General features: G+C 47.9%; 1 protein-coding gene across 5 annotated transcripts in view; it reads right to left on the bottom strand.

Moving 5' to 3' along the window:
• The window catches only part of NBEAL2 (neurobeachin like 2), a 185,580-nt gene that overhangs the window by 51,223 nt on the left and 108,002 nt on the right, over positions 1-26,355 (bottom strand). For all 5 annotated transcript variants that reach the window (XM_060281001.1, XM_060281002.1, XM_060281005.1 and 2 more), the window contains 13 exons: positions 20,799-20,882; positions 18,207-18,305; positions 15,764-16,347; positions 13,739-13,871; positions 11,244-11,363; positions 10,372-10,794; positions 8,924-9,016; positions 6,862-7,042; positions 5,708-5,841; positions 4,894-5,053; positions 2,591-2,693; positions 1,682-1,835; positions 1-159 (listed from right to left, as the gene is read on the bottom strand). In XM_060281001.1, the coding sequence (XP_060136984.1) occupies positions 1-159; positions 1,682-1,835; positions 2,591-2,693; positions 4,894-5,053; positions 5,708-5,841; positions 6,862-7,042; positions 8,924-9,016; positions 10,372-10,794; positions 11,244-11,363; positions 13,739-13,871; positions 15,764-16,347; positions 18,207-18,305; positions 20,799-20,882 (2,427 nt within the window). The remainder of the gene's footprint in view (positions 160-1,681; positions 1,836-2,590; positions 2,694-4,893; positions 5,054-5,707; positions 5,842-6,861; positions 7,043-8,923; positions 9,017-10,371; positions 10,795-11,243; positions 11,364-13,738; positions 13,872-15,763; positions 16,348-18,206; positions 18,306-20,798; positions 20,883-26,355) is intronic.

Below are 26,355 nucleotides of genomic sequence, written 5' to 3'. Positions count from 1 at the left end.
CTTGAAGATCCTCTCGCGCACTTCGTCCGAGAACTTCCGCTGGACGAGCAGCGAGAAGAAGATCTCCACATTCCCCGGCTCAAAGAGGAACGTGTAAATCTGCTCCTGGGATGGGGAGCTTTTCAGAAGGCTGTGGATCACCTCCAGCACTCCGCAGACCTGCAAGACACAGCAGAAGAATGGTAAGAGGCTTCCAACATACAGAAAGGCGTCGAGGGAAATGGCGAGAAGGCAGGATTGCTGCATGAAATCACAAGAACTCAAGGAAAGCAATGTGGGTGTTACAGGTGCTCTCTGTTGTTTGAGTCTCTAGATATATCTGTGTAGGTAAAAGGTAAAGGACCCCTGGACGGTTAAGTCCAGTCAAAGGGGACTATGGGGTTGTGGCGCTCATCTCGCTTTCAGGCCAAGGGAGCCGGTGTTTGTCCACAGACAGCTTTCCGGGCCATGTGGCCAGCAAGACTAAACCGCTTCTGGCGCAACGGAACGCCGTGATGGAAACCTGAGCGCACGGAAACGCCGTTTACCTTCCTGCCAGAGCGATACCTATTTATCTACTTGCACTGGCGTGCTTTCGAACTGCTAGTTTGGCAGGAGCTGGGACAGAGCAACGGGAGCTCAAACCCGTTATGGGGATTCGAACCGCTGACTTTCTAATCGGCAAGCCCAAGAGGCTCAGTGGTTTAGACCAGTGATACATCTGTGTCCATTGTGTTAATACAGCAGTTCACCAAGTCAGCCGTTCCCAGGTGGGCGCCCCCTAGATGGTATGGGGTGGTGGGAATTGCAACCCAGCATCACCCGGAGGGCCACAGACTCCAAAATCGTAAGGATGGACAGAACAAAGGAAGGCCCCCCCCCAACACATGGAAGAGAAAGAGTGGCCAACATGGCCCCCCAGGGAACAAAGGGAACTAAAATTTGTGCAAACACAGGAAGTTTCAGCTGCATCATCCTATAATTTTCTTTCTTTTAGTACATACTATTGAAGGCACTGCTGGACAGGGATCCAGGAAATCTGGTGCTGCTGCTACATGAAATCTTCTATTCTAGGAGTTCCCAAATTCTCCCCCCCCCCGCCCTGCCCCAGTTGCTGAGGGTCTTAAATAATTCCCCCCCTGCCTGCTGTAACAGTCGTAAAGTGGTGTGCTAGATGCTGCATGGTTTTTAATTGCATCGTTATTGCTTCCTCATTTTCTTATACATTGGACTACAATTTGAGATCGCAGAATTGTAGGGTTGGGTCCCTGAGGATCATCTAGTCCAACCCCCTGCAATGCAGCTGTCCCATACAGGGATCAAACCCGCAACCGTGGCGTTCTCACCACCATGCTCTAACCAGCTGGGCTAGCCAGGCTCCTGTTCCACAGAATTCAAATTGAAAAACAATATAGGACATAAAAGAAGCTATCAAAACACAATTGAGAATCATAAAATACAATATAGGAAATAAAAGAAGCAATCAAAAACCAATTAAAAATAATAAAATGTACGTGCCACTTCCCCTCTTCAATCAGTGCTTTGCATACACACCACAGACCACCTAGATGAACCTTGTGGACCATTGGTGGTTTGTAGATCACAGCGTGAGAAACCCTATCCTGTTCCAAAGCTCTAGCCTGGGGAGGTTCCCTTTCCTTAACAGGTCATAGCTGCCTTTCCCTGCCCCCCCCCCCAATACCTGGTGCTCATCATTCACAGCAGCCAGGTAGTTCAAGGTGCTCTGCATCTCCTCGGTGGAGAAGTTCCTGCAGAAGAACTCCTTGATCAGGCTGAAGAGGGACGTCTGGACCGTCTTGATGTCATCAGTTGCGATGGGCTTCTCCTTGTAAGTCCTGGGGGGTGGGTGGAGAGCAAGGGAGGGTCACCTAGAGGGGCTTGCTTTGCTGGGTCAAGTCAGGAGGTCCACCTGGTCCAGCAAATTTCAAAACAATCGGCATCAATGCAGAAAAATCTTGGAGAAGAGCAAGGGGAGATCAGGAAAACATGGACTCTGTGGACACTTAAAGGTTGTGTAGCTATTTCCACTGAGTTACCCAACATGGCCAACTTTCTCCAATATAGGCTTGCATTTTATTGCATCCCACAAAGTTTTCTGCAATGTAAGGGGGTGACAAGAGCAGGTCAACAATAAATCACACCAAGTAAAGTTAACTCTTGAAGTTAACTCTTCTTGCGGTTCCCTCATTGCGAGAAGCCAAGTTGCAGGGAACCAGGCAGAGGGCCTTCTTGGTGGTGGCGCCTGTCCTGTGGAACGCCCTCCCATCAGATGTCAAAGAGAAAAACAGCTACCAGATTTTTAGAAGACATCTGAAGGCAGCCCTGTTTAGGGAGGCTTTTAATGTTTAAGAAATTAGTGTATTTTAATGTTTCTGTTGTAAGCCGCCCAGAGTGGCTGGGGAAACCCAGCCAGATGGGTGGGGTATAAATTATTATTATTATTATTATTATTATTATTATTATTATTATTATTATTATTATTATTATTATTACATACTGTTTATGTACGCATTGACAGCAGCAAAGGTTGCGTCCCAAACAGTATTTCCTTCCTCTGCCCTCACAGTATAAGAAGCAGCTCCGAACTCACCCGTAATACGTCCTGATGGAGTCTAGGATATACTGCACACCATATTTCCTGCGGATTCTCTGCTTGTGGTCCTTGATTACGTTCGACAGGTACTGGATGTGACCTATGAAGCACAGAGGTGGAAAGCGAGGGTATCATCAACAGTGCAGGAAATAATTGTTTAATTTTTTTTTAATCATCTACAATACTGTCCAATTCATTTTATAGTACAGTACATTGATTATTGCTTTCATTTTATGGATCTATGGTCTCGTTAGACAGTAAAATTCATGCTTAGGGATTGTTTTTAAAAGTTGGAACGGATTGATCCGCTTTGCATTACTTTCTATGGGAAATCGCGTCTTTGTTTTGGAACGCTTTGGTTTTAGATTAAGTTTGAGGACCAAGGTACCACTGTATATACAAACTCAATGAGAGGTGTGAGCTTGCTTTTGCCGGATAATCTTATTTGTATTAGGTCTAATTTGAGACAAACGTTCATGTCCTCATCAGCACAAAGAAGCCTTTCTCTTTACTGATGGTTCATGTTTTTCTGGGTTTAAAATCGCTCTTCACAACAAAATGTCATGCAGAACCATAAAAGAATAGCCAATGCTCTTGAAGAGAAGTGTGGATACTGTCTATGGTTATATAACCAACCTCTCTACCTCTCTTTCAAATCAGAACCAGCGAAGGCGGTAAAGGTCCTGTGTGAGTATCTGGAGGCGGATGGAGGATGGATGGCGGCTAACAGATCGAGGTTGAATCCTGACAAGACAGAAGTACTGTTTTTTGGGGGGGGCAGGGACTCCCTGGTCCGGAATGGGGTATCTGTGCCCCTGAAGGACCAGGTGCGCAGCCTGGGAGTCATTCTGGACTCACAGCTGTCCATAGAGGCGCAGGTCAATTCTGTGTCCAGGGCAGCTGTTTATCAGCTCCATCTGGTACGCAGGCTGAGACCCTACCTGCCTGCAGACTGTCTAGCCAGAGTGGTGCATGTTCTAGTTATCTCCCACTTGGACTACTGCATCACACTCTACCTTTGAAGGTGACCCGGAAACTGCAATCAATCCAGAATGCAGCAGCTAGACTGGTGACTGGGAGAGGCTGCCGAGACCACATAAAACACCGGACCTGGAAGACCTACATTGGCTCCCAGTACGTTTCCGAGCACAATTCAAAGTGTTGGTGCTGACCTTTAACGCCCTAAACGGCCTCGGTCCAGTATACCTGAAGCAGCATCTCCACCCCAATCATTCAGCCCGGACACTGAGGTCCAGCTCCGAGGGCCTTCTGGCGGTTCCCTCCCTGTGAGAAGCCAGGTTACAGGGAACCAGGCAGAGGGGCTTCTCTGTGGTGGCACCCGCCTTGTGGAACGCCCTCCCACCAGATGTCAAAGAGAAAAACAACTAACAGACTTTTAGAAGACATCTGAAGGCGGCCCTGTTCAGGGAAGCTTTCAATGTTTAACAGGCTATTGTATTTTAATATTTTGTTGGAAGCCGCCCAGAGTGGCTGGGGAAACCGAGGCAGATGGGCGGGGTATAAATAATAAATTATTAATACATTATGATTATTATTATTAGGGGACGCAGGTGGCGCTGTGGGTTCAACCACAGAGCCTAGAGCTTGCCGATCAGAAGGTCGGCGGTTCAAATCCCTGTGACAGGGTGAGCTCCTGTTGCCCAGTCCCTGCTCCTGCCAACCTAGCAGTTCGAAAGCACGTCAAAGTGCAAGTAGATAAATAGGGACCGCTACAGGCAGGAAGGTAAACGGCGTTTCCGTGCGCTGCTCTGTTTCGCCAGAAGCGGCTTTGTCATGCTGGCCACATGACCTGGAAGCTGGACGCCGGTTCCCTTGGCCAATAATGTGAGATGAGTGCGCAACCCCAGAGTCGGTCACGACTGGACCTAATGGTCAGGGGTCCCTTTACCTTTACCTATTATTATTATTACTGTATTTATCTTGATGCTATCCTATACTACAATGCAGAGAACCAGTGCCCTATAGGAAGCTTCTGTATACCAAGTCAGATCACTGGTGCATCCAGCTCAATATTTTCTATACAGGCTGGTAGTGGCTCACCAGAATTTCAAGGCAAGGGTCTGCCCCAGGCGTTTCCAGGCACTGAAACAGGCACCTCCTGCGTGAGAATCAAGCGCTCTACCACTGAACTGCAGCCTGTTGCAACACAGCCACACAAGCAAGCCGCTTCTGGGTTGGGGCGGCAACGCCACAAACCAGCAGGAGCGCTCGAGAGCAGATGGCACAGCTTCAAGCACGCCACCTGCCCGTCCATGGGGCTTGGGTTGGTCTAAGCTCACCCAATCGGACAGCAAAGTCGCTGTTGCTCCAGATCCGGAAGTCAAAGAGCAGGAACTGGTACAGGAGGTGCAGCAGAAAGTTGTGTCCTTCTGCGGCCACCTGCTCCATGAGGATCTGAGAAGCCATCAGAACATTCATGTCCATCGTCTGGCTGGAGACCTGCGATACAGAGAGGAGAGATCACCTGCATGGATAAAATTTCTCCCTGGTCAAAGAGAGGTGCAGCCAGGACTCGCCTGGGTCTTCACTTAGCCCTCCCCCCTCCTTTGTGTTCTTCCATTCCACCCTGTCAATCCAACAATATAGAAGTCTAAGCTGGATGCTCCAAGCTTAGACTGTGCCATGGTTTATAAGCAAGCCATCTTTGCGTTTCTATACAAATAATTTAGATACGTCGACCACTTGGGAGCCTAAATTACACTGCCTGCGCTTCCTCGCTGCTGTATGGAAAAGCACATGAACCTGACCTTCAAAGAGTTTGTAAGTAAACCAACTTTTAACTCACCAATCGTGTGGTCTCTTTCCATGCAAAAGGAAGCGGGGAACTTTGGAAGCAGCTGAGAAGGGGATATCTGAAGGTCTAACAGCCTATATTTCAACACTACGCTTTGCTGAACGTGTTGTGATTTAAAATCTCTGCTGGGGTTCTCTCACCAAAGAGTACTTGCCCCAAACCTGGACTGGGGCATCTAGGGAACTCTCCTTTTATTACAGCTCGTATTTCCCCCTTTAACCCAAATGCCAAATGCCAACACACTTCACCTGGAAATGTCAGATACCCTGAGCAATCTGGCTAAGCCTGGAAGCTCTTACCTTCTGCAGAAGCGCTCCGATGATGGCTGGCCCCTGGCATTGGACCAGGCTCTCCTGGTTGACTGGGTGACAATGGATGAAATTCTTAATCAGCAGCAAGAAGGCAGCTACCCCGTTCCTTTCCAGTCTACCTTCTGTGGGTGGGGGGAAAGAAAACTGTTTTGAAGGAAAGGATGGCAGGAGCTAGAGAGATGGAAGGGTCAGCTCCATTTTAACAGTCAAGTCCACTTCTCTCTCTTTCCCCACCTAACCCTTCTGATTGCAAATCACTTGTGACTTTTGGCACACAATTCTCTAATACACACAACACAAACCCAGGCTGGCTCCTAGGACTTCCTCCTCCTCCCATTTGTTGCCCGTCTGTTATAAGTGGCAAAGAGTATCAACAATATTATGCTTTCACAATGTATATGTTCTGCTATATTCTGTCCACGCCAGTGAGCTACAGAGGTGGGCAGGGTCTTTATACACAAACGTGTATCTACTATTTTATTATTTATTCAATTTATATACAGCCCCTTGATTAAAACGTGGCTATGTTTAGAATAAACTTGTAAGGATGTGAAATCTGAAAAGATTATGATCGACAGATAGGTTTCAATGTTTGAATTATAATACTAATTGACAGGAAGACAAAGATTGAATGTGAACTACTGTGCCAAATGCGGTGGAAGCATTATGTTACGATATGAATTCTTCTGTATTGATCTTATTTTGTTTTTCTTCATTTTTTTCTTTTTATATTCCTCCTCTTCCTATTATTTTTTCCCTCTTTCCTTCTTTCTTTTCTTTTCTTTTTTCTTCTTTTTTCCTGTTTCGTATTCTGATTTTTGATTTTCTATAGCTAAGCAATGGAATATGTAAAGAGCCGCAAACCCCGAAGTGAGTGTTCCAGTTTGCGAACGTTCTTTGGAACCCGAACGTCCCACGCGGCTTCCGGTTCGCTGCAGGAGCTTCCTGCAGCCCATCGGAAGCCGCGCCTTGGTTTCCGAACGTTTTGGAAGTCGAACGGACTTCCGGAACGGATTCCGTTCGACTTCCGAGGTACCACCGTAGTGCATAAAAACAGGAGGAAAAGTGTCGTGATGCCAAATAAAAAAGAACTGACAAAAAAATAAAAAATTACGGGTTTATACAAAATTCAGCCTGGATACCTCGATAACCGGAGGATTTCCCCAGCGGGATTACCATGCCCTGGGCGTTGCGGGAAGAAGTCAGCTCCGGGCCCACCAAGTCGTGGGTTTCTTGGTGGTCTTCTGCTTCTTTCCTCTGAGATGCCACTTGGTCCAGGAGGGGAAGCAGCACTCCCATCCCACCGACACAATTCACCACGTCCTGCAAGAACCGCAAAGCCCTGTTAGACCATCGGAGGGCCCTCCCCCAGACTGGCGGAATCCCCAAGGATGTGATCTACGGGGAGCTGGCTTCCGGCACCCGGCCTCTGGGCGGGCCAACTCTGCGTTGCAAATGTGACAGGAAGGGTGGCAACACCGACCCCGCCCTGTGGGAATCCTGACCACAGAGCCTGGAGACAAGAAAGGTTGTGCATCCACAGCAGTGACCAGAGGAGGAATGACGGCTGAAAAGAAATGCCGTGGGGCACCTGCAGCAGCACAACCGGGCGCCTTCATGTGCCCCGGCTGCAACAAAACATGTCTCTCCCGCTTTGGTTTCTGCAGCCACAGCAGGCGCCACAACCACCCAACAATTTGACCTCACCCCCAAAGGAGCATTCTGTCACTATGCATTTCTTAGTAGAGAAAGCATCGACATGTGTAGAGATCTTTCCTATTCTAATTAATTCCAGAGGGTTCTGGAAGCTTCTCTGTGTGAAAGAAACAAGCAGAAGGTTCCTGATGTTTGGGTTATTCCTTCAGAGAAGCTGAATACAGTGGGCTTAAACTGGTATGTTATCTCTTCTGTCAAGGTTATGCTGACTATACCAATAAGGCCAGAACAAGCCTGTGTTTCTCTTTCTCTGTCAATCTGTGGTGTTCTGTACATAAGTATGCTTAGCGTTAAGGTTTAGTCCAGGCATCCCCAAACTTCGGCCCTCCAGATGTTTTGGCCTACAATTCCCATGATCCCTGACCACTGGCCCTGTTAGCTAGGGATCATGGGAGTTGTAGGCCAAAACATCTGGAGGGCCACAGTTTGGGGATGCCTGGTTTAGTCTTATTATAAAGGTAAAGGGACCCCTGACCATTAGGTCCAGTCGCGGACGACTCTGGGGTTGTGGCGCTCATCTCGCGTTATTGGCCAAGGGAGCCGGCGTACAACTTCCAGGTCATGTGGCCAGCATGACAAAGCCGCTTCTGGCAAACCAGAGCAGCACACGGAAACGCCGTTTACCTTCCCACCGGAGCGGTCCCTATTTATCTACTTACACTTTGACGTGTTTTCGAACTGCTAGGTTGGCAGGAGCTGGGACCGAGCAATGGGAGCTCACCCCGCACGGGGATTCGAACCACCGACCTTCTGATCGGAAGCCCTAGGCTCTGTGGTTTAACCCACAGGGCCACCTGCATCCCCTAGACTTATATTATAAGTTACTGAAAATTTAAGTCAAGTCTGCTGCAACTGGATTTCTGATGGACAGGGCCAATCCTGAATGTATTGGATTTGTGACCATTATGCTCATCTGCCTTCAGTAGCAGCAAAGCTCTACTGGAAGAAGTATTAATTGCCTCTGGTCTATTTTTTGGGAATCCTGCAACGTATTTAAGTTTCTACTCTGCTAACTGTACATTGGGATCTACTCTGGATCAATATTGAGTAGCATTTAAATGACACATTCCTTTGCTGTCTCCTGAGACAGGCAGAGGCCAGCAATAGTATTCTGCAACACCTCACTGGGCCATCCACATGGCTTTATAGGCCATTCTGCGATGCGTCCCCAGGGGCATCGCTGACACCCGCAGAGGCCCTATCGCACTGCGGTACAACAAAAGCAGGGCAAAAAACCCCCCCACACAATCCAGAACGTTTGCCATATAAAAAGTGGCAGGATTTCAGAAGAAAGCAGTGGGCTCTGCGGTGACGGGAAGCAACGCACAATGAAAATGGGAATACTCCGAGGGAAATAAGCAATTGATGCAAACCAATGCACTCTGGTCTTTTCTGCAAATTAAGCCCACCTTTCCCCCCACGCCCATAGACCTAGAACGGAGTCAAGAGGTGACCCGCTGAATGGCTGCTGCGTCACGGCGCCCGTACCTTGACATCCCAGTTCACCACTTTGTGCCCAGTCAGCCTCCCGTCAAAAAAGTGGTTCGGGGAAAGGTCCAGGCAGATGTTGTTCTTGCAGGCCTAGAAAGTCATACAAGAGGAAGGAAAAGGGGAAACTTATCCTTAGGATCATTAGGATCTGGCCGTGGATTACAGGGAACTGGCAACCAGGGGAGGGAGGGGGGGGGTGTTAAGGAAATAAAGGTAATAGGTTAAGAATTAGGGTGGTAGATTTAGTAAATGGGAGTATTTTTTAGGGGAATTTGTAAGCTAAGGGGTTTTTTATAGATAGAATTATTATTTTTCTCTTTTCTTTTCTTCTTCTTTAATAAGGGAGTTTCTAGGATTTAAGAGTATTAAATTATGTGAAGATATAGAAAGTATTACTAGATGAGTATGTTATACAGTGGAAACTGCTGAAGTTGGGTATAAAATGGACTCGGGAGGGGTGGGACGGGGAAGTCGAAGTCATGATATGATAAGGATGATGATATAGTTAGATTGATGCTATTTGTTCTCTTTTTTCTTTTTGTGGTTTTTTGTATTCCTTTTTGTATTCTTTTTTTCTTCTTTTTTCCTTTTTCTTCTTCTTTTTCTTGATGGTATTATGTTGTGATAAGTTATGTGATGATAAGTCTTTTAAGTTGAAATAATAATAATAATAATAATAATAATAATAATAATAATAATAATACTCTGCCCATCTAGCTGGGTTTCCCCAGCCACTCTGGGCAGCTTCCAGCAAAATATTAAAATACAACAATTCATCAAATATTAAAAGCTTCCCTAAACACGGCTGCCTTCAGATGTCTTCTAAAAGTCAGAAAGTTGTATATTTCCTTGACATCTGATGGGAGGGTACTCCACAGGGCAGGTGCCACCACCGAGAAGGCCCTCTGCCTGGTTCCCTGTAACTTCTCACAGTGAGGGAACCGCCAGAAGGCCCTTGGAGCTGGACCTCAGTGTCTGGGCTGAGCGATGGGGGTGGAGGCGCTCCTTCAGGTATACTGGGAACGAAGCCATTTAGGGCTTTCAAGGTCACCACCAACACTTTGAATTGTGCTCGGAAACGTACTGGGAGCCAATGTAGGTCTTCCAGGTCCGGTGTTTTATGTGGTCTCGGCAGCCACTCCCAGTCACCAGTCTAGCTGTTGCATTCTGGATTAATTGCAGTTTCCGAGTCACCTTCAAAGGTAGCCCCATGTACAGCGCATTGCAGTAGTCCAAGCGGGAGATAACCAGAGCATGCACCACTCTGGCGAGACAGTCCGCGGGCAGGTAGGGTCTCAGTCTGCGTACCAGATGGAGCTGGTAGACAGCTGCCCTGGACACAGAACTGACCTGCGCCTCCATGGACAGCTGTGTCCCAGGCTGCGCACCTTAGGGTTTGTCACTTCTTAGACAGGGCTGAGAGACGGTCCTGCCTTGACGCTCACCTGTGGTGTGTAATACAGCAGCAACTTGCTGCCGAGCTCCAGGAAATCCCCTTCCGGCTTAAAGGTCGACGTCACATTTGGTCCCGAGGAGTAGAGCGCCTTCACTTGAGCAGGCTGGAGGACTTCGTAGAAGATGGAGACGGAGCCCAGGTGACCCTCCAGGGAGGTGGGCATGCCCCACTCCGTGTCCTGGCTGCCGGCCACCGTGACCGAAACCACGCCTTCCCGGGGCGGCTGCGGGGGGATGGGCGTCCAGGCGTGGGGGGCCAGGGAGGCCGGGAACGATTGGGAGCGGTTCAGCGAGGGGTGGGATGGGAAGCCCAGGTCCGGCGAGTGGGACGGGGAGGGGTGGCCGGCGGAGGTGGTGGTGGTGGTGGTGGTGGTCCGGTGGCCGGCTGAGCCGATGCAGCAGGAGGTGAAGGACTACGAGAGAAGATTTGCAAAAAAATTAAATAAATAGGTGTATTTGCAAGAGAAGCATTGCTTTTTCTCCTGCCTCGTTGCAAATGCGGCAGCTGGCCACCCAGACATTTTGCCTTTGGTGAATAGCTTTTGGACTATAAAGTAACATAAATAGAAAATTATCTTTAGAAAGAATTTCCTCCAAAAGCTTTTTATTTTAAAAATCTGATTTAAATTTAAAAAAATCCGATTCAAATATATATAAAAATCAGATTTTAATTTCCCCCCCATCATTGATATTTATTCACCCTGCCAGGAGCCTGTTTTGCCCTCTCCTCTCCCACTTCTGGGGTTTGATTCCCCTGCTCTCTCCAAGGACAGTTTTAATAAGTTGTGTGTGGTCCCCCTCCCCCCAGCCGACATAATTATGGTTCTCTCAAACCAGAAGGGGTTGCGGGAAGAGCCGCTACCTCGCCAAGGGAGGGGAACCGCAGCTGAGCCGTCTTCCGGAGTTCCCCGTCCACGTAGATGTTCACAAGGTTCTGGCCGAAGGGACGACGGCCTGTTATGTGGACGACGTCGATGCAGTGCTGTTGGGGGGAGAATGGAAGGCGGCGATTATGGGTCCATCGAGCAACATATTCCGCTCAAACAGCATCTGCACAGTTCAGTACAGTGGTACCTTGGTTCTCAAACTTAATCCATTCCGGAAGTCCGTTCCAAAATCAAGTTGCGCTTTTCCATGGAAAGTAATGCAAAACGGAACAATCCATTCCAGGCTGTTGAAAAACTACCCCTAAAATGTTTCTCCCCACCGCCACAATCAGTGCGATCTCTCTAAAAACGGAAGCGCAACACTATAAGCAGAAGCTCAGGCCACGTTTGACTTCCCCCAAAAATTCGAGAACCGGAACGCTCACTTCCGGGTTTGCTACGTCCGGGTTCCAAGTTGTTCGTGAACTAAGCTGTTCAAAAAACCGAGGTACCACTGTACCTAGGGAGCGGCGGGGCTTGCTATCAGCACTCCTCGGTGACAGCAAGCCCTGCTGGGATCAGTTTGCACCAGCAAACCCCTGGCTCTTCCTTTGCTAAGAATCTGGAATAAAGTTGAAGTTTGAGCCAGATTCTCTCCTTTGACCTTGGGCCGTCTGAGGTGATGGGAAACCCAGCCAGATGGGTGGGGTATGAATGAATGAATGAATAAATGAAAATTATTATTATTATTATTATTATTATTATTATTATTATTATTATTATTATTATTATTAAGAACTCTGGCTCCTGCCCACCTCCACCCCAACGCCCACCAAATATGTACAAATGCAAATTTAAAATGGTTATTGAAACAAAATACCTTTTACTAATGGTCAACAATCTTACAATGCATGCCGTCATTATAATTCATTTCCGATCTGTAACGATTATGATACATACAACACAACTTTGCCGAATATACTCGGAAACGTTTTTTCCCGAACCTATACTGTCGTTTAATTTTGCTTCTCGTTTTCATGTAACTGTTGCATGTCTGAAGTCTAAATGAAATGTCACAGATGCTCATCGGCAGGAGAAAAGGCCCTGGATTTCCATTCGGTCTGACTCTTATACAGATGCGCATCCTTTGTGGGACACACTCCGGGTGCAAGAATAAAAGCGATAAAGCTTTGGGAGAAGTAATGCAAAAAGGAGGACTTAAACCCCCCCTCCCCCCGGAGGAAAGGCCGATTCTCGCATAGGAAATCCTTGCTATTGCTGATCTGCCCCTTAGAGTAGACCGTGAGTCACCAGAAGACATTAGCCGCCTGTAAGAAACCACCCCAAAACAAGTCCTTTGCTACTAAGGAGTGTGGTGGAGTCTCCTTCTTTGGAGGTCTTTAAGCAGAGGCTTGACAGGCATATGTCAAGAATGCTTTGATGGTGTTTCCTGCTTGGCAGGGGGTTGGACTGGATGGCCCTTGTGGTCTCTTCCAACTCTATGATTCTATGATTCATTGATATTAGACATCTAAGTCTGTCCTCCATCCTGCTCTGGATTTTATTACCCAAGCACACACAGAAAACGCACCCACCCCTCTGCTTTGCTTTGACAACACCAAAAGAAACAACCAAGTGCAGGTTTGCCTAACAAGCTCAGCTTCTTCATGGCTCTCATTTACAGATGAATCATAGAATCATAGAACCATAGAGTTGGAAGAGACCACAAGGGCCATCCAGTCCAACCCCCTGCCAAGCAAGAAACACCATCAAAGCATTCTTGACACATGCCTGTCAAGCCTCCGCTTAAAGACCTCCAAAGAAGGAGACTCTGCCACACTCCTTGGTAGCAAATTCCACTGCCGAACAGCTCTTACTGTCAGGAAGTTCTTCCTAATGTTTAGGTGGAATCTTATTTCTTGTAGCTTGAATCCATTGCTCCGTGTCCGCTTCTCTGGAGCAGCAGAAAACAACCTTTCTCCCTCCTCTATATGGCATCCTTTTATGTATTTGAACATGGCTATCATATCACCCCTTAACCTTCTCTTCTCCAGGCTAAACATACCCAGCTCCCTAAGCTGTTCCTCATAAGGCATCGTTTCCAGGCCTTTGACCATTTTGGTTGCCCTCTTCTGGACACATTCCAGCTTGTCAGTATCCTTCTTGAACTGTGGTGCCCAGAACTGGACACAGTATTCCAGGTGAGCGGAATACAGTGGTACTATTACTTCCCTTGATCTAGATGCTATACTCCTCTTGATGCAGCCCAGAATTGCATTGGCTTTTTTAGCTGCTGCATCACACTGCTGACTCATGTCAAGTTTGTGGTCTACCAAGACTCCTAGATCCTTTTCACATGTACTGCTCTCAAGCTAGGTGTCTCCCATCCTGTATTGGTGCCTCACATTCACACCAATAAACCCAACAGGATCCCAGAGGCAGGCACCAAGGGATCCGGCTGCAGCCTGGTCCGCGCCACCCTCTTACTCACCCAGGCTGCGTCGTTGAACGGAAACTCTTGCAGGGCCACCGTCATGTACTCCTTTTTGGTGCAGACAGCCACCACCAGCGTCCCGTCGGCTGTGAAGAAGGCCTCAAACCCTGTGCCGTTGGCGGTGAAGAAGCTGGTGGGATCAAAGGGCAGGGTAGGTTACAAGCTGGCAGGATGGTGTTCTCCCTTAGTCACAGGAGCCATACTGAGACCCAGCGCCAGATTTACATATAAGCTCAACAAGCTATAGCTCTCTCTTGGCCCCCCCCCCAAAAAAAATGTAAAGGGGGGAAAAAACTGAATGTACATTTCCAAAATGTAAGATAAAAAACAAATAGAAACCTACATCATTCTAAGTTAGAGCTCAGTAATTATTTCACTATTAATATACTATAATATAATATAAAGGAAAAGGGACCCCTGACCATTAGGTCCAGTCGTGACTGACTTTGGGGTTGCGCGCTCATCTCGCATTATTGGCCGAGGGAGCCGGCGTACCGCTTCCAGGTCATGTGGCCATTCTGGCAAACCAGAGCAGCACATGGAAATGCCGTTTACCTTCCCACTGTAGTGGTTCATTTCCAAAATGAACTTGCATTTTGACGTGCTTTCGAACTGCTAGGTTGGCAGGAGCCGGGACCAAGCAACGGGAGCTCACCCCTTCACAGGGATTCGAACAGCCGACCTTCTGATCAGCAAGCCCTAGGCTCAGTGGTTTAACCCACAGCGCCACCTGGGTCCCCATAATATAATATAGGGAAGCTTTTAATGTTTGATGGATTTCTGTATTTTAATGTTTTGTTGGAAGTCGCCCAGAGTGGCTGGGGGAACCCGGCCAGATGGGCGGGGTATAAATATATTATTATTATTATTATTATTACTACTACTACTACTACTATTATTATTATTATTATTATTATTATTATACTACAGTACTTCTTCATTGTATTTCACTATTACAGTGGTACCTTGGTTTAAGTACACAATTGGTTCCGGAAGTCTGTACTTAACCTGAAGCGAACTTTCCCATTGAAAGTAATGGAAAGTGGATTAATTCGTTCCAGACGGGTCCGCGGAGTACTTAAACTGAAAATACTTTAACCGAGGCGTACTTAAACTGAGGTATGACTGTAATATACTTCTTCTTCATTGCATTTCAGTTCAACAATTACTTTGATAAAATACCTATTTTGTTATGTGCAAATGGCTTGAGATACCTACTAGGTCCATAAACGACCATATAGCAGGAACGTCCAACTCTCAAGAGACTGCGATCTACTCACAGTATTAAAAAACCGGCAGTGATTTGCCCCTTTGTCCTTGGAGGGTGGACCAGAGAGTTGTTGAGCTTGCTTTTTTGGGGGGAGACAAAGTTGTTGAGCTTTTTTTTTAAAGGTTTTATTTATTTATTTATCCCCCCACCTTTCCCCCAGAAAAAAAGCACTGATAATAACAATCATTATAATACTAAAACAGAATTCTGCCCCCCACCTATTTTCCACCTCCCCATTTCGACTCTCTGGCACCCTATCTGCATAACCTAGCAATTCCAAAATATAGACGTGTTTTGACTCTCGCGGGATCGAATGTATTGCCCTCAGCTGTAATTGAGGGACGATTCCAACAGATTCCACACGGAAAACGCTTACGTCCCTGTGGAGATGGCAGGACCCAATCGATGGCGCACACCCTTCTGGCTTGCCCTCTTTATAAAGACTTGAGGAATGAGACTGTCGCCCCTCTTTTACTGTCCGTTCCGGGTCGCCCAAACCCTGCCACAGTGTCCTTTCTCTTGGCAGATCAAGATGAGCAGGCGACAGCAAAGGCGGCAAGGTTTTTAGCTGGGGCAATCAGAATGAGACCCACTATTTGACTATTGATTCAAAACTCCTAAAATGTATTTTATAGAATTGACTTTTCAATTCTATTCTTTGACTGATGCAAATAAATATTCATTCATTCATTTATTCCGCCCCCACCCAAACCTAGCCAGATTTCAGCTGCCCCCTCCCCCTTCCAACCGACCTGTACAGCTGTTTCCGCTTCAGCCTGGCCGCTTCCTCCGGGAAGTCCTTGGCCTCTTCGACGAGGCACACCCAGGCATGGAAGGCGAACCCGCTCCCGGGCCACTTTTGGATGGAAGGCACCATAATCCCCGCCATGCTGGGGGTGAGGTCGAAATACTGCAGCGCTCGCTCGGCGCTCTCTTTCCTGGCCATCCCCGAGAGGGCCCGGATGACTTGGACGGTGTACGGGTGTGGCCCCTTGCCCTGCTCGGTCCGGAGGAGCTTCAGGAGCTGCCTCAGTTCCCCCGGCCGGATGGAGAGGCCGCCCAGGACCTGCAGCAGGTGGAGGAGGTTCTCGGAGCATTTGGGGTCCAGCTCCTGCCCCGTGGCACACAGGGCATCCAGCAGGCAGCTCACCATCCCTGCCTTCACACAGGTGGTGCGGCTTTGCAAGGAGGCGTCGCAGATCTTCTTGAGCCACTCGGAGAGGAAGACCTGGAGCTCCCGGGACTTCAGTTCCGGGATCCACATGATGAGGATCAAAAGGGGCTGCTCGTTGCGGATCAGGCGTGCGGGGCAAGAGCTGTGGTCGCCTTCGACAGCCTGAAGGGGGGGGAGAGAGAGTCAAGTTGTAATCATTTTTTTTTTAAAAAAATAATTTTTATTAAATTTTCTATTTTACAATTTAAAATACAGCTGTGCCTTGGAAGACAAATGGAATCTGTTCCAGAAGTCTGTTCGACTTCCAAAACGTTTGGAAACCAAATCGTGGCTTCTGATTGGCTGCAGGAAGCGCCTTTCTTTCCTTTTTTTAGTACTAGAGGATTAACCGTTCAAGCAAATATCACCAGGTATGTGTTTGGGGAAGTTTGCTTGAGCAGAGCCCCAAACTCACTGGAAGACACACAATCGTGTCGTCTGAGGAAAAGGATATTGACGAAAACATCCTGGAGTTCTTTATTGATGTTGGGCGGGGTTGTTGTCTCAGAATAAGAGCCCCTAATATTGACTTTCTCAGCCTGCTTTCTGAGATCTTTTCATGGGAAATGCCAGGGTCCAGTTTGCAGCGGACAGCCATTCCTGTTCTGGAAATTCCCTCTCAATAAAAGGGATCAAAAGAGGTTATTAGCATGTCAAGCTTAATTTGACAACTCCTAATTGTCCCCATAATTTCCTTATCGACTCTAATTTGAAACAAAATTTAAAAATTCATTCCAGTAGCATCTTAGAGACCAACTAAGTTTGTCATTGGTATGAGCTTTCGTGTGCATGCACACTTCTTCAGATACAGCATGCACATGAAAGCTCATACCAACGACAAACTTCTTGTTGTTTAGTCTAGTCGTTTAGTCGTGTCCAACTCTTTGTGACCCCATGGACCAGAGCACACCAGTCTTCCACTGCCTCCCGCAGTTTGGTCAAACTCATGTTTGTAGCTTCAAGAAAACTGTCCAACCATCTCGTCCTCTGTCGTCCCCTTCTCCTTGTGCCCTCCATCATTCCCAACATCAGGGTCTTTTCCAGGGAGTCTTCTCTCCAAAGTATTGGAGCCTCAGCTTCAGCAGGATCTGTCCTTCCAGTGAGCACTCAGGGTTGATTTCCTTCAGAATGGATAGGTTTGATCTTCTTGCAGTCCATGACAAACTTAGTTGGTCTCTAAGGTACTACTGGACGGATTATTTTATTTTGTTTCGACTACGGCAGACTAACAAGGCTACCTACCTGTGACTCTAATTTGCTTGGCTTTCAACTTTCCTCCCAAAGCCAATAATATACAGTGGTACCTCCCAAGACGAAATTAATTCGTTCCACGAGTCGTTTCGTGTTGTGATAATTTCGTCTTGTGGTTTCCCATAGGAATGCGTTGAAATTTAATTCATGTGTTCCTATTGGGGGGGGGGGGTTAAGCGCAAAAAAAAGGCGCCGACTCACCCACCACGGCCGGATGTTTTTCAGGGGGAAGGAGGAGGTCCAGGGAGAGGCTCCTTCCCTCCTTCCCCAGCAGCCGGACCCTCGCACCCAACCAGACAGCCAGCCCGTTCAGGCTTAAGGTGAGTGAGGGGGGATCCGGCTGCTGCGGAAGCCGGGCGATGGTGGGCAGCGGAAGCGTGAGGCGGCCGGGCTCCGGACGATGGCGGTGGCAGAAGCGGGAGGCGGCCGGGCTCCGGGCGACGACGGCCTGACTTTCTCCTCGCGGCGCCCTGCTTCGTCTCACGAAGTTTTCTATGGCACGGCCATAGAAAACTTCGTCTTGCGAGTCTGCCAAAAAAAAATCACAAAAACGTTTTCGTCTTGCGATTTTTTCGTGCCGCGAGGCGTTCGTCTAGTGAGGTACCACTGTATACTTATTTTAGCCAAGATTTTATATTACGCCTTTCATGCAACTGAACTGCGCATGGATCCTGCTTAGCTTTGCTAACGTGCTGGTAGATTGTAATTCTCTTTTGTCAAAAAGATCTCACCATGTTGAGGAGTTCTTGCAGCAGTTTCTTGGTCGGCTGACTCTGGCTCTTCAGAACTTCATATAAGTGGGAATAGCCAATTCTTTCTTTGAACACCTCCTGAAAAGGCAGGCAGCCGTTAAGGATTAGCGAGAGCAGATCATGCCATGGGGACCATTAATTCCTGAATTTCCACCCAAAGCAAACTGGGGAGGGGGGATAAGATAGAGGAGGCTCGAACTTTTCTATTCTGCTTCAAGTACGATTTGGGATTTCTCGTTCCGTTACCCATGTATGCATTTGCAGGGAGCTTATGTGACTAAGAAACAAAACAGCACAAAATTCAGTTGGCCAAGGCAAAAGTGGATGAAAAGGGATTTGTTTCGTGTTTGAGCTCTTTATTAGGTAGCAAAAATTATATCCTGACTTGACTGTAACAAAACCCCTCTAAGTGTTGAAATGGTCAATGAGAACAAATACTTCTAAACATTTAAATGATCGTTCAGATTAACAGCAAAAGATTTAAATGTACAAGCATCTACGCGTTTGGGTTTTATGTGGAAGCTGTAGCAGAGCTAAGTCTAGAGATCAAATTGGTCGGATGGGTGCAAAAGGGGTAAGGCAATCCCACAAGCTTTCAGCATGAAGGCTGTTCAAAGATTAAACAAAACACAAAAACAGTGTCGGATTCAGTTAAAGCTAAAGAAGTCAGTGGGATAAAATCAGTGTAAAGTTGGAAAGTTGGAAAGCCCTGGCCATCAAGAGGCTCCCAACTCGAAATAGAGATCTTAGTTGCTTCTCATGTTTTGTTTTTGTTTGTGGCACGTATGAATAATAAAGTGAGCATTCAAATCCAGGTAAAAAATATTGTGGGGTATCATCCATCTCCAGCCAGCCTAAAGTTTAGGACTTTGGAACAACTTTACAGAAGTTCACACGCAAAACACCTTGCCCGCTTTCAAAATGGCCAACGCTTAAGAGTCGACCCACATAAATTAACTTGGGTCCCTTCGTTTGAATGGGTCTATTCGGAGTATAATCTAGTTCAGGCACAAGCAAACTCGTCCCTCCAGATGTTTGGAGACTACAATTCCCATCATCCCTGACCACTGGCCCTGTTAGCTAGGGATGATGGGAGTTGTAGTCGCAAAACATCTGGAGGGCCGAGTTTGCCTATGCCTGGTCTAGTTGAACAAAACCCTATCTTTTTAGGTTTCTAGACGCTGACTCTATTCTACAAACCCCAGAGCAGAATCTTAAGTGAGAATGTATCTGAGACTGCAGACCCGATTCAGGTGGGACATCCCAGAATTACAGAAGCCACCCCAGCTTCGGATTGGATCCCAAAACATTTTCAAGTTTCTAGCTCTCCTGATTCAAGAAAATAGATCTTGCCTTCTGTGGGTATCAAATAAAGCCACGTCTCGACAGTAATATACTGAAGTGTCTTTCAAACCACATGCAGAGAGCTGTGAGAACTCATGCCTTTTTTTCTTCCTTGGACTACAAATCAGGGGCGTCTTAGCCATAGAGGCTAGTGGCGCGGGGAACCACGGCGCCAGGTGCTGGAGGGCACCAGGGAAGAGGTCCGGGGGCCACACCTCGGTAGGGGCGACAGGCAGCCCGCAAGCTGGGCATGCAGCGATCAGCCCTCCATCCCTGCCTCCCGCCCCTATCCGGCTGGTCAGTGCCGCAACTGGTGGCCGGAGCGCTTCTCCAGCCTTCCACAGCAGCCAGCCAGCCAGCTGCCTCAGGGGTCGCCCTGTCGCATTGCAACGGAGGGTGGGGAGTGCGGCGGCAAAACGGCACCAAGTGGCGGCTGCGGAGGAGAGTGGCGGCGGAGAGAGGAGCTTCCCTCAGCCTCGCCTGCGCAAAGAGCCCCTTTCCCCACAGCCCTGTGCCTGCTGCTGCTGCTGCCTCCGCCTCCTCCTTCCCATCCCAACCGCCATCTTCCAGCCCCCGCGGCGGCGGCTTCTGTCTTTGTTTCCCTCCCTCCCCACCGGCGCCCTCCGTCCCAGGCTAAATTTTGGGAAGGGAGGGGGCGCCGGAGGGACCTTTGCGCCACGGCGCTGGATGTAGTTAAGACGGGCCTGCTACAAATGCATTTTTAGTCTTAGACCAGGCACCCCCAAACTGCGGCCCTCCAGATGTTTTGGCCTACAACTCCCATGATCCCTAGCTAACAGGACCAGTGGTCAGGGATGGTGGGAATTGTAGTCCCAAAACACCTGGAGGGCCGAAGTTTGGGGATGCCTGGTTTAGACCCTTTCCCTCTGGCAACAGGGTTGCTGAGGCTGCTACCTGTCTTCCTAAGTCTCCTGCTTTAGCTGTATATATTATTATTCATTGCATTCTTATCCCACTTCCTCCTCCTCCAAGGAGCTCAAGATGGCATACATAGTTTCCCCATTTAATTCTAACAACAACCCTGAGAGGTAGGCGAGGCTGAGAGGCAGAGACGGGCCCAAGATCACCCAAGTGAGCTGCTTGGCCAAGACAAACTCTGGTCTCCCAGGTCCTAGTCTGACGCTCTAACCACTACGCCACACTGTCTCTCTTGCTGCTCATCCTGTGCTCCCTATTCCCAAGAGGCGAGGAATGCGTGTCCCTTACCTTGGCCGAAGGAGAGTTGCTCATGATAGACGTGAGCACTCCGATAGCGTGGATGGGAATGGCGTCAGAGTTGTTATCGAAAACCTGAAGACGAAAAGGAAGGAGGGTAGGTGAGAAATCAAGATCAGTATCTGTTTACCCGGACAGGGTGGGAAATCTCGGCTGCGATGGGCCGCCCAGCTTCTGAAGGTCTCCCAAGATGGCTTCCCTACCCTCGAGCGAATAGCGTCTCCTAAACAGACTGCAATGGCGACTCCAGCCCCAAGTTCCTGGTTTCTGTTTGCAGTGCAGGGATCACTTCGATAAGCCTAGCAAGGCTGCCGCAAGAATTGAGCCTCTCTGCTTTCAGGCAGGAACAGCAGCGGGTTCAGAGCAAGTGCGGAAAGCGAGGGGCTTAAATCTCATGAAGCGGAAGGAGGGTTGGGGACCTCCCAACTACGACATTAAGAAGCTGCACACATCACAAAAAGCAGGCACGTTAAATTAACGTCGCAAGGCACATCAGAGGCACGAGCAAGAGACACTGAAAAAGAGGGGCAGGGAAGGTTTGACCAATGCAGTTTGCTGCCCTGGGCTCCTTCGGGAAGATAGATAGATAGATAAACTAAACTCTCAAAAACCGGCGTTTCTGTTCTAACGCGCTAAGCATTGTCCTCTGCCCTCGATGCACTTTTTAAAGCTAGTAACTCGGCCTGTGGGGCAGAAAAAAGTTGAAGATCCTCTGTTTGAGTCCTTGGCCATGAAGGACCTGGTTCTCAACGAGTTGGTGCCCGACTTGTACCATTTTACTTATTTAACAGTACAATGATGCCATCTGTCATGGATGCTTCAGTTGAGATTCCTGCATTGCAGGGGGTTGGACTAGATGGCCCCTGGGGATCCTTCTATGAAAGCCTCCCTCTCTATGAAAAACCTCCCTCTCTTCATACCATGCATACTTCCATGCACCTCTATCAATCACCCGCAAAGTGCCTTCCACCCGCATCTAAACTGGAAAAGGCCCATATAGTTCTTTGTTTTCAAAACCCCAAAACCCTGCATGTATAAAACTGGTGAGAACCCTTTTCCTTGGCAAGCTATTTTTCTATGTGCGGGGTTTGCCATGTGAGCCAATATTCCATCATGCAAGTACCCTCCCACCTATAGTCTGGAGTGGAACAGTGTTTTCCATCACAGTGGTATGAAGACCTAGGTGCTCCCCCTTTGATTTATATTCACCAGTAATGATTATCCTTGATCAGTTCTGAAAGCTGAACTTACTGTACAGTTCAATTTGTGTTCTCTCTCTCCCTCCTTAATATATTTTTCTAAGGCCTCGTTTTTGACCGATCTGTTCTTGATCTCCAAGTCACCGTCTAGCCCTGTGCAGGGCACGTAATATCCCAATTATATGCCGACCGTCTCTTTGGCACACATCCAGAATTTTAATTAAATTGGCAGCGTGGATTTTCAGAAGTCATTACAACACAGAGAGAAGAAGATCCTCCCAAACTACTAAGCCTCCAACGCCACAAACCAAGTTAGGAAGAAGAGATCTGAAAATCCACATGAAATGGGAGGTAAGTCTTTGAAACGTCTGCAAAGAGAGGAGGCCGCAGCTGGGTTCGCTGACTGCAGAATAGGAGGGGCAGATGCATGGGCGTACCCAGCGAGGGGGCAGGGAGGGGAGCTGCCCCCCCCACCGAAGCAAAAAAAAAAATTACCGTATTTTACGGACCATAACCAAAAACCGAAGGGGAAAAGTCACTGCGGGTTATGGAAATCGGGCTGTTTCCGCCCCCTCCGCGGCTGCAGCCAGCAACAGGAATGTGGGATGGGGGAGGAGCAGCCTGAGCTGGGGGTGGAGCGGATGGGAGCTCCATCCTTCCTTCCATCCTTCCTTCCCCCCTCTTTCTTTCTTCCTTTTTCTCTCTCTCTCCCTCCCTCCCTTCTCTCTCTCTCTCACACACCCCTTCCTTCCTTCCTTCCTTCCTTCCTTCCTTCCTTCCTTCCTTCCTTCCTTCCTTCTCTCTCTTCCCTCCCTCCCTCTCTCCCTCCTTCCTTCCCTCTCTCTTCCCCTCTCTTGCCCCCCCGCCCCCAGTTTTGATCCTGGGTCGCCCCTGGGCAGAGGGAACAACAGGATGAAATGGGACCCTAACAGGCTGGCAATACCTGACCCATCACATGCAATCCTCTGTCATTTCTCGGATGGGCAATCGGGGCACAATTCTGGACTACTTACAAACTCCCTCCCTCCCTCCCCAAGTCTCACAGCAAGAATTGCCAGGGCTGCCCACCGTTATATATTGGAAATACAACATAAACCCAATAGAGCACTATAATAAAAGCACGGCATAAAAGCCTGTGCAGAATTACAGAATTGCAGAATTGGAGAGACCCGAAGGTCGACTGCAATGCAGGATCCCAGCTGAAGAATCCCTGACCAACCAAAAGAGGTGAAAACAAAAATTCAGTAGCGCCAGGGTCAGATCTTTTGGGTCTGGCCTAGAAGATCTGTCATTACAAGACAGGTGGATGGAGCAACTGGTCCTAGAACTGTGAAGTTGGAAGGGACCAGCAGAGCCATCCAGTCCAACCCCCCATGCGTCACCCGTGGTAGAGGAAAAAGCACCACCCCCCAGTGCAGGGGGAGGGCAGAAGAATTGGCTAAGACTCACTAGAAAGATGTAACACTGTCATTAATGTTTACCGAACATTCAAAAGAAACCTTGCCAGTGTGAAATGGCGGGTTGCGCGCCACAAGTGCCTTAGTGGTCATGCGCAAACATGCACACGCATTATAGAAATCTCCATCAACAATAGCACGTTCGGAGGTCTAACTTTAGACACAGAGGACGGTGCTGAAATCTAAAGGGTGCAGGAGAAATTTGGCATCTAATTTAATAATAATAATAATAATAATAATAATAATAATAATAATAATGGTAAATTATTTATACCCTGTCCATCTGGCTGGGTTTCCCCAGCCACTCTGGGCAGCTCCCAACAGATTAATAAAGCGACAAAACATCAGTCATTAAAAACTTCCCTAAACAGGGCTGCCTTCAGATGTCTTCTAAAAGTCAGATTGTTGTTTATCTCCTTGACATCTGATGGGAGGGCGTTCCACAGGGTGGGTGCCACCACCGAGAAGGCCCTCTGCCTGGTTCCCTGTAGCTTCACTTTTCGCAGTGAGGGAACCGCGAGAATTTGTAGCTCCTGAAACAACTATCCTTCAAAACCCACCACCTCTCTGAATCTTGGGGTGCAGTTCTCCAGACAAAATAATGCATACCAAAATGCACTATATATATATTTGGGAACGTGTGCATAAAAAACGTCTCTGTTGGTGAAAATAAAAAGGAAACCGGATTCTGGTAGCAGCCGATGCAGAAGCAGTCTGACACCTTGTAAATCAACCTTGCAAATTGGAAACCAAGGAAGTGGTGAGATGGAGGTGGGAGCTCACATATTAATTTGAATCGGCCAGCCGGTGGAGTCAAATTCTAGTCCAAAAACCAGCAGGGAAAGATACAAATGGCTTCTTGGTTTGGAAAGGCAGCTCCTATAATTAAGCTGTCCGGAGAGACTCCAAGCTGTGAATACTTTTCAGCTGCCTCACCTGCAGGGCTGATGGCACCTTCCTTTTCTTAAGAGATTACCCTCTGCGACTTCCCCTCCCAAACCGGCTTTTTTCCTGGGACATACCGCTGCATTTTCTTAAATGTTTGGGAGCCAAAGCTCCCAGCTTCTAAAGAGCCTTTATCCGTTTCCACGGCTACAGAGGATGATAGCTATTGCCAAGTCAGTGATGCTGCGGTGGAGCTGGGCCAAAACCACTCTCTGGGGAAGCGAAAACGGCTTACTGCTCATAAGGAAGCTGCTGGGGGTCACAGCAAGATTGCGAGGGCACAATTGCAACCACGGTTTCCTCCTAAGAACATGAGATGAGGCTGCTGGGTGAGGCCCATGTCCCATCCGGTCCAGCATCCTGTTCTCACAGAGGCCAACCAGGTGCGAAGCCGAGGCCCTCCAACATTCCTCAGATGAAAATAGGGACATTTCTCACTTTCCTCCAAACCTCCTTTTTGGGTCCCTGCTCTGCTCCTCGCCTTTCTTCATCTCCTGCTCTCCAGTAGCCACTACAAGCTGCTGAAGGGAGGACGTGGGAGTCATGGAGAGGCAAAGACAAGGCAATAATAATAATAATAATAATAATAATAATAATAATAATAATAATTTATTAATACCCCGCCCATCTGGCTGGGTTTCCCCAGCCACTCTGGGCAGCTTCCGACAAAATATTAAAATACAATAATACAATAAACATTAAAAGCTTCCCTAAACAGGGCTGCCTTCAGGTGTCTTCTGAAAGTCTGGTAGTTGTTTTTCTCTTTGACATCTGGTGGGAGGGCGTTCCACAGGGCGGGCGCCACTCCCGAGAAGGCCCTCTGCCTGGTTCCCTGCAACTTGGCTTCTCGCAGCGAGGGAACCGCAAAGAAGGCCCTCGGAGCTGGACCTCAGTGTCCAAGCAGAACGATGGGGCTTCCAACAGAATACAGTGGTACCTCTGGTTAAGAACTTAATTTGTTCCAGAGGTCCATTCTTAACCTGAAACTGTTCTTAGCCTGAGGTACCACTTTAGCTAATGGGCCTCCTGCTGCCACCGCGCAGCCGGAGCACAATTTCTGTTCTCATCCTGAAGCAAAGTTCTTACCCTGAGGTACTACCGGTATTTCTGGGTTAGCGGAGTTTGTAACCTGAAGCGTTTGTAACCTGAAGCATTTGTAACCCGAGGTACCACTGTATTAAAATACAATAATCTACTGTATTAAACATTAAAAGCTTCCAATAATAATAATTTAATGGGGTGTTCCTTCGCTGCTACCGCTTAGAACAAGTGCCGGCTCATCCTCCTCTCCGAGCTCAGTGGTGGCAGCAGTGGAGTAGGAAATAGGGATGTTTTGGGATCAAATCAGAAGTCGGGTTGGCATACGGAATTCTGGGACAGTCTATGGAAAATCAGGCACCAAAGGAGGAGGACAAAAGTAAGTTAAATGCAGGAGAAACTGATAATGTTTTATTGACTATTGTAGGAGCAAAGTACAGTGGTATCTTGGAAGTCGAACGGAATCCATTCCAGAAGTCCGTCCAACTTCCAAAACTTTCGGGAACCAAGGCGCAGCTTCCGATTGGCTGCAGGCGGCTCCTGCAGCCAATCAGAAGCCATGCCAGACGTTTGGGTTCCAAAGAATGTTCAAAAACCAGAACAATCACTTCCGGCTTTCGATCGTCCAGGAGCCATAACATTAGACTCCCAAGGCGTTTGAAAACCAAGGTATGACTGTAATACACCCAAGTAGTCAATATTGGCTCTCATTAACCTAATGTTGGCAGCTATTTTGGATGTAGCAGAAATAATGCAAGGTATCTAAATATTGACTATTCAATTTAAGAAAAGCTCATTAATTCATTTCCCCTTTCTTTCTTTATACTGCAGGAAGTGATAACTTTCTCTCTTTATAATTCTGTCTGTATACTCTTATATCATTGTTTGTAGAATCTTATCAACCTTGCA

This window comes from Zootoca vivipara, chromosome 12, assembly GCF_963506605.1.
Source record: "Zootoca vivipara chromosome 12, rZooViv1.1, whole genome shotgun sequence".
Lineage (NCBI taxonomy): Eukaryota > Metazoa > Chordata > Lepidosauria > Squamata > Lacertidae > Zootoca > Zootoca vivipara.
Note: the sequence above shows the minus strand (reverse complement) of the source record. Positions and strands in the feature narration are given on the sequence as shown.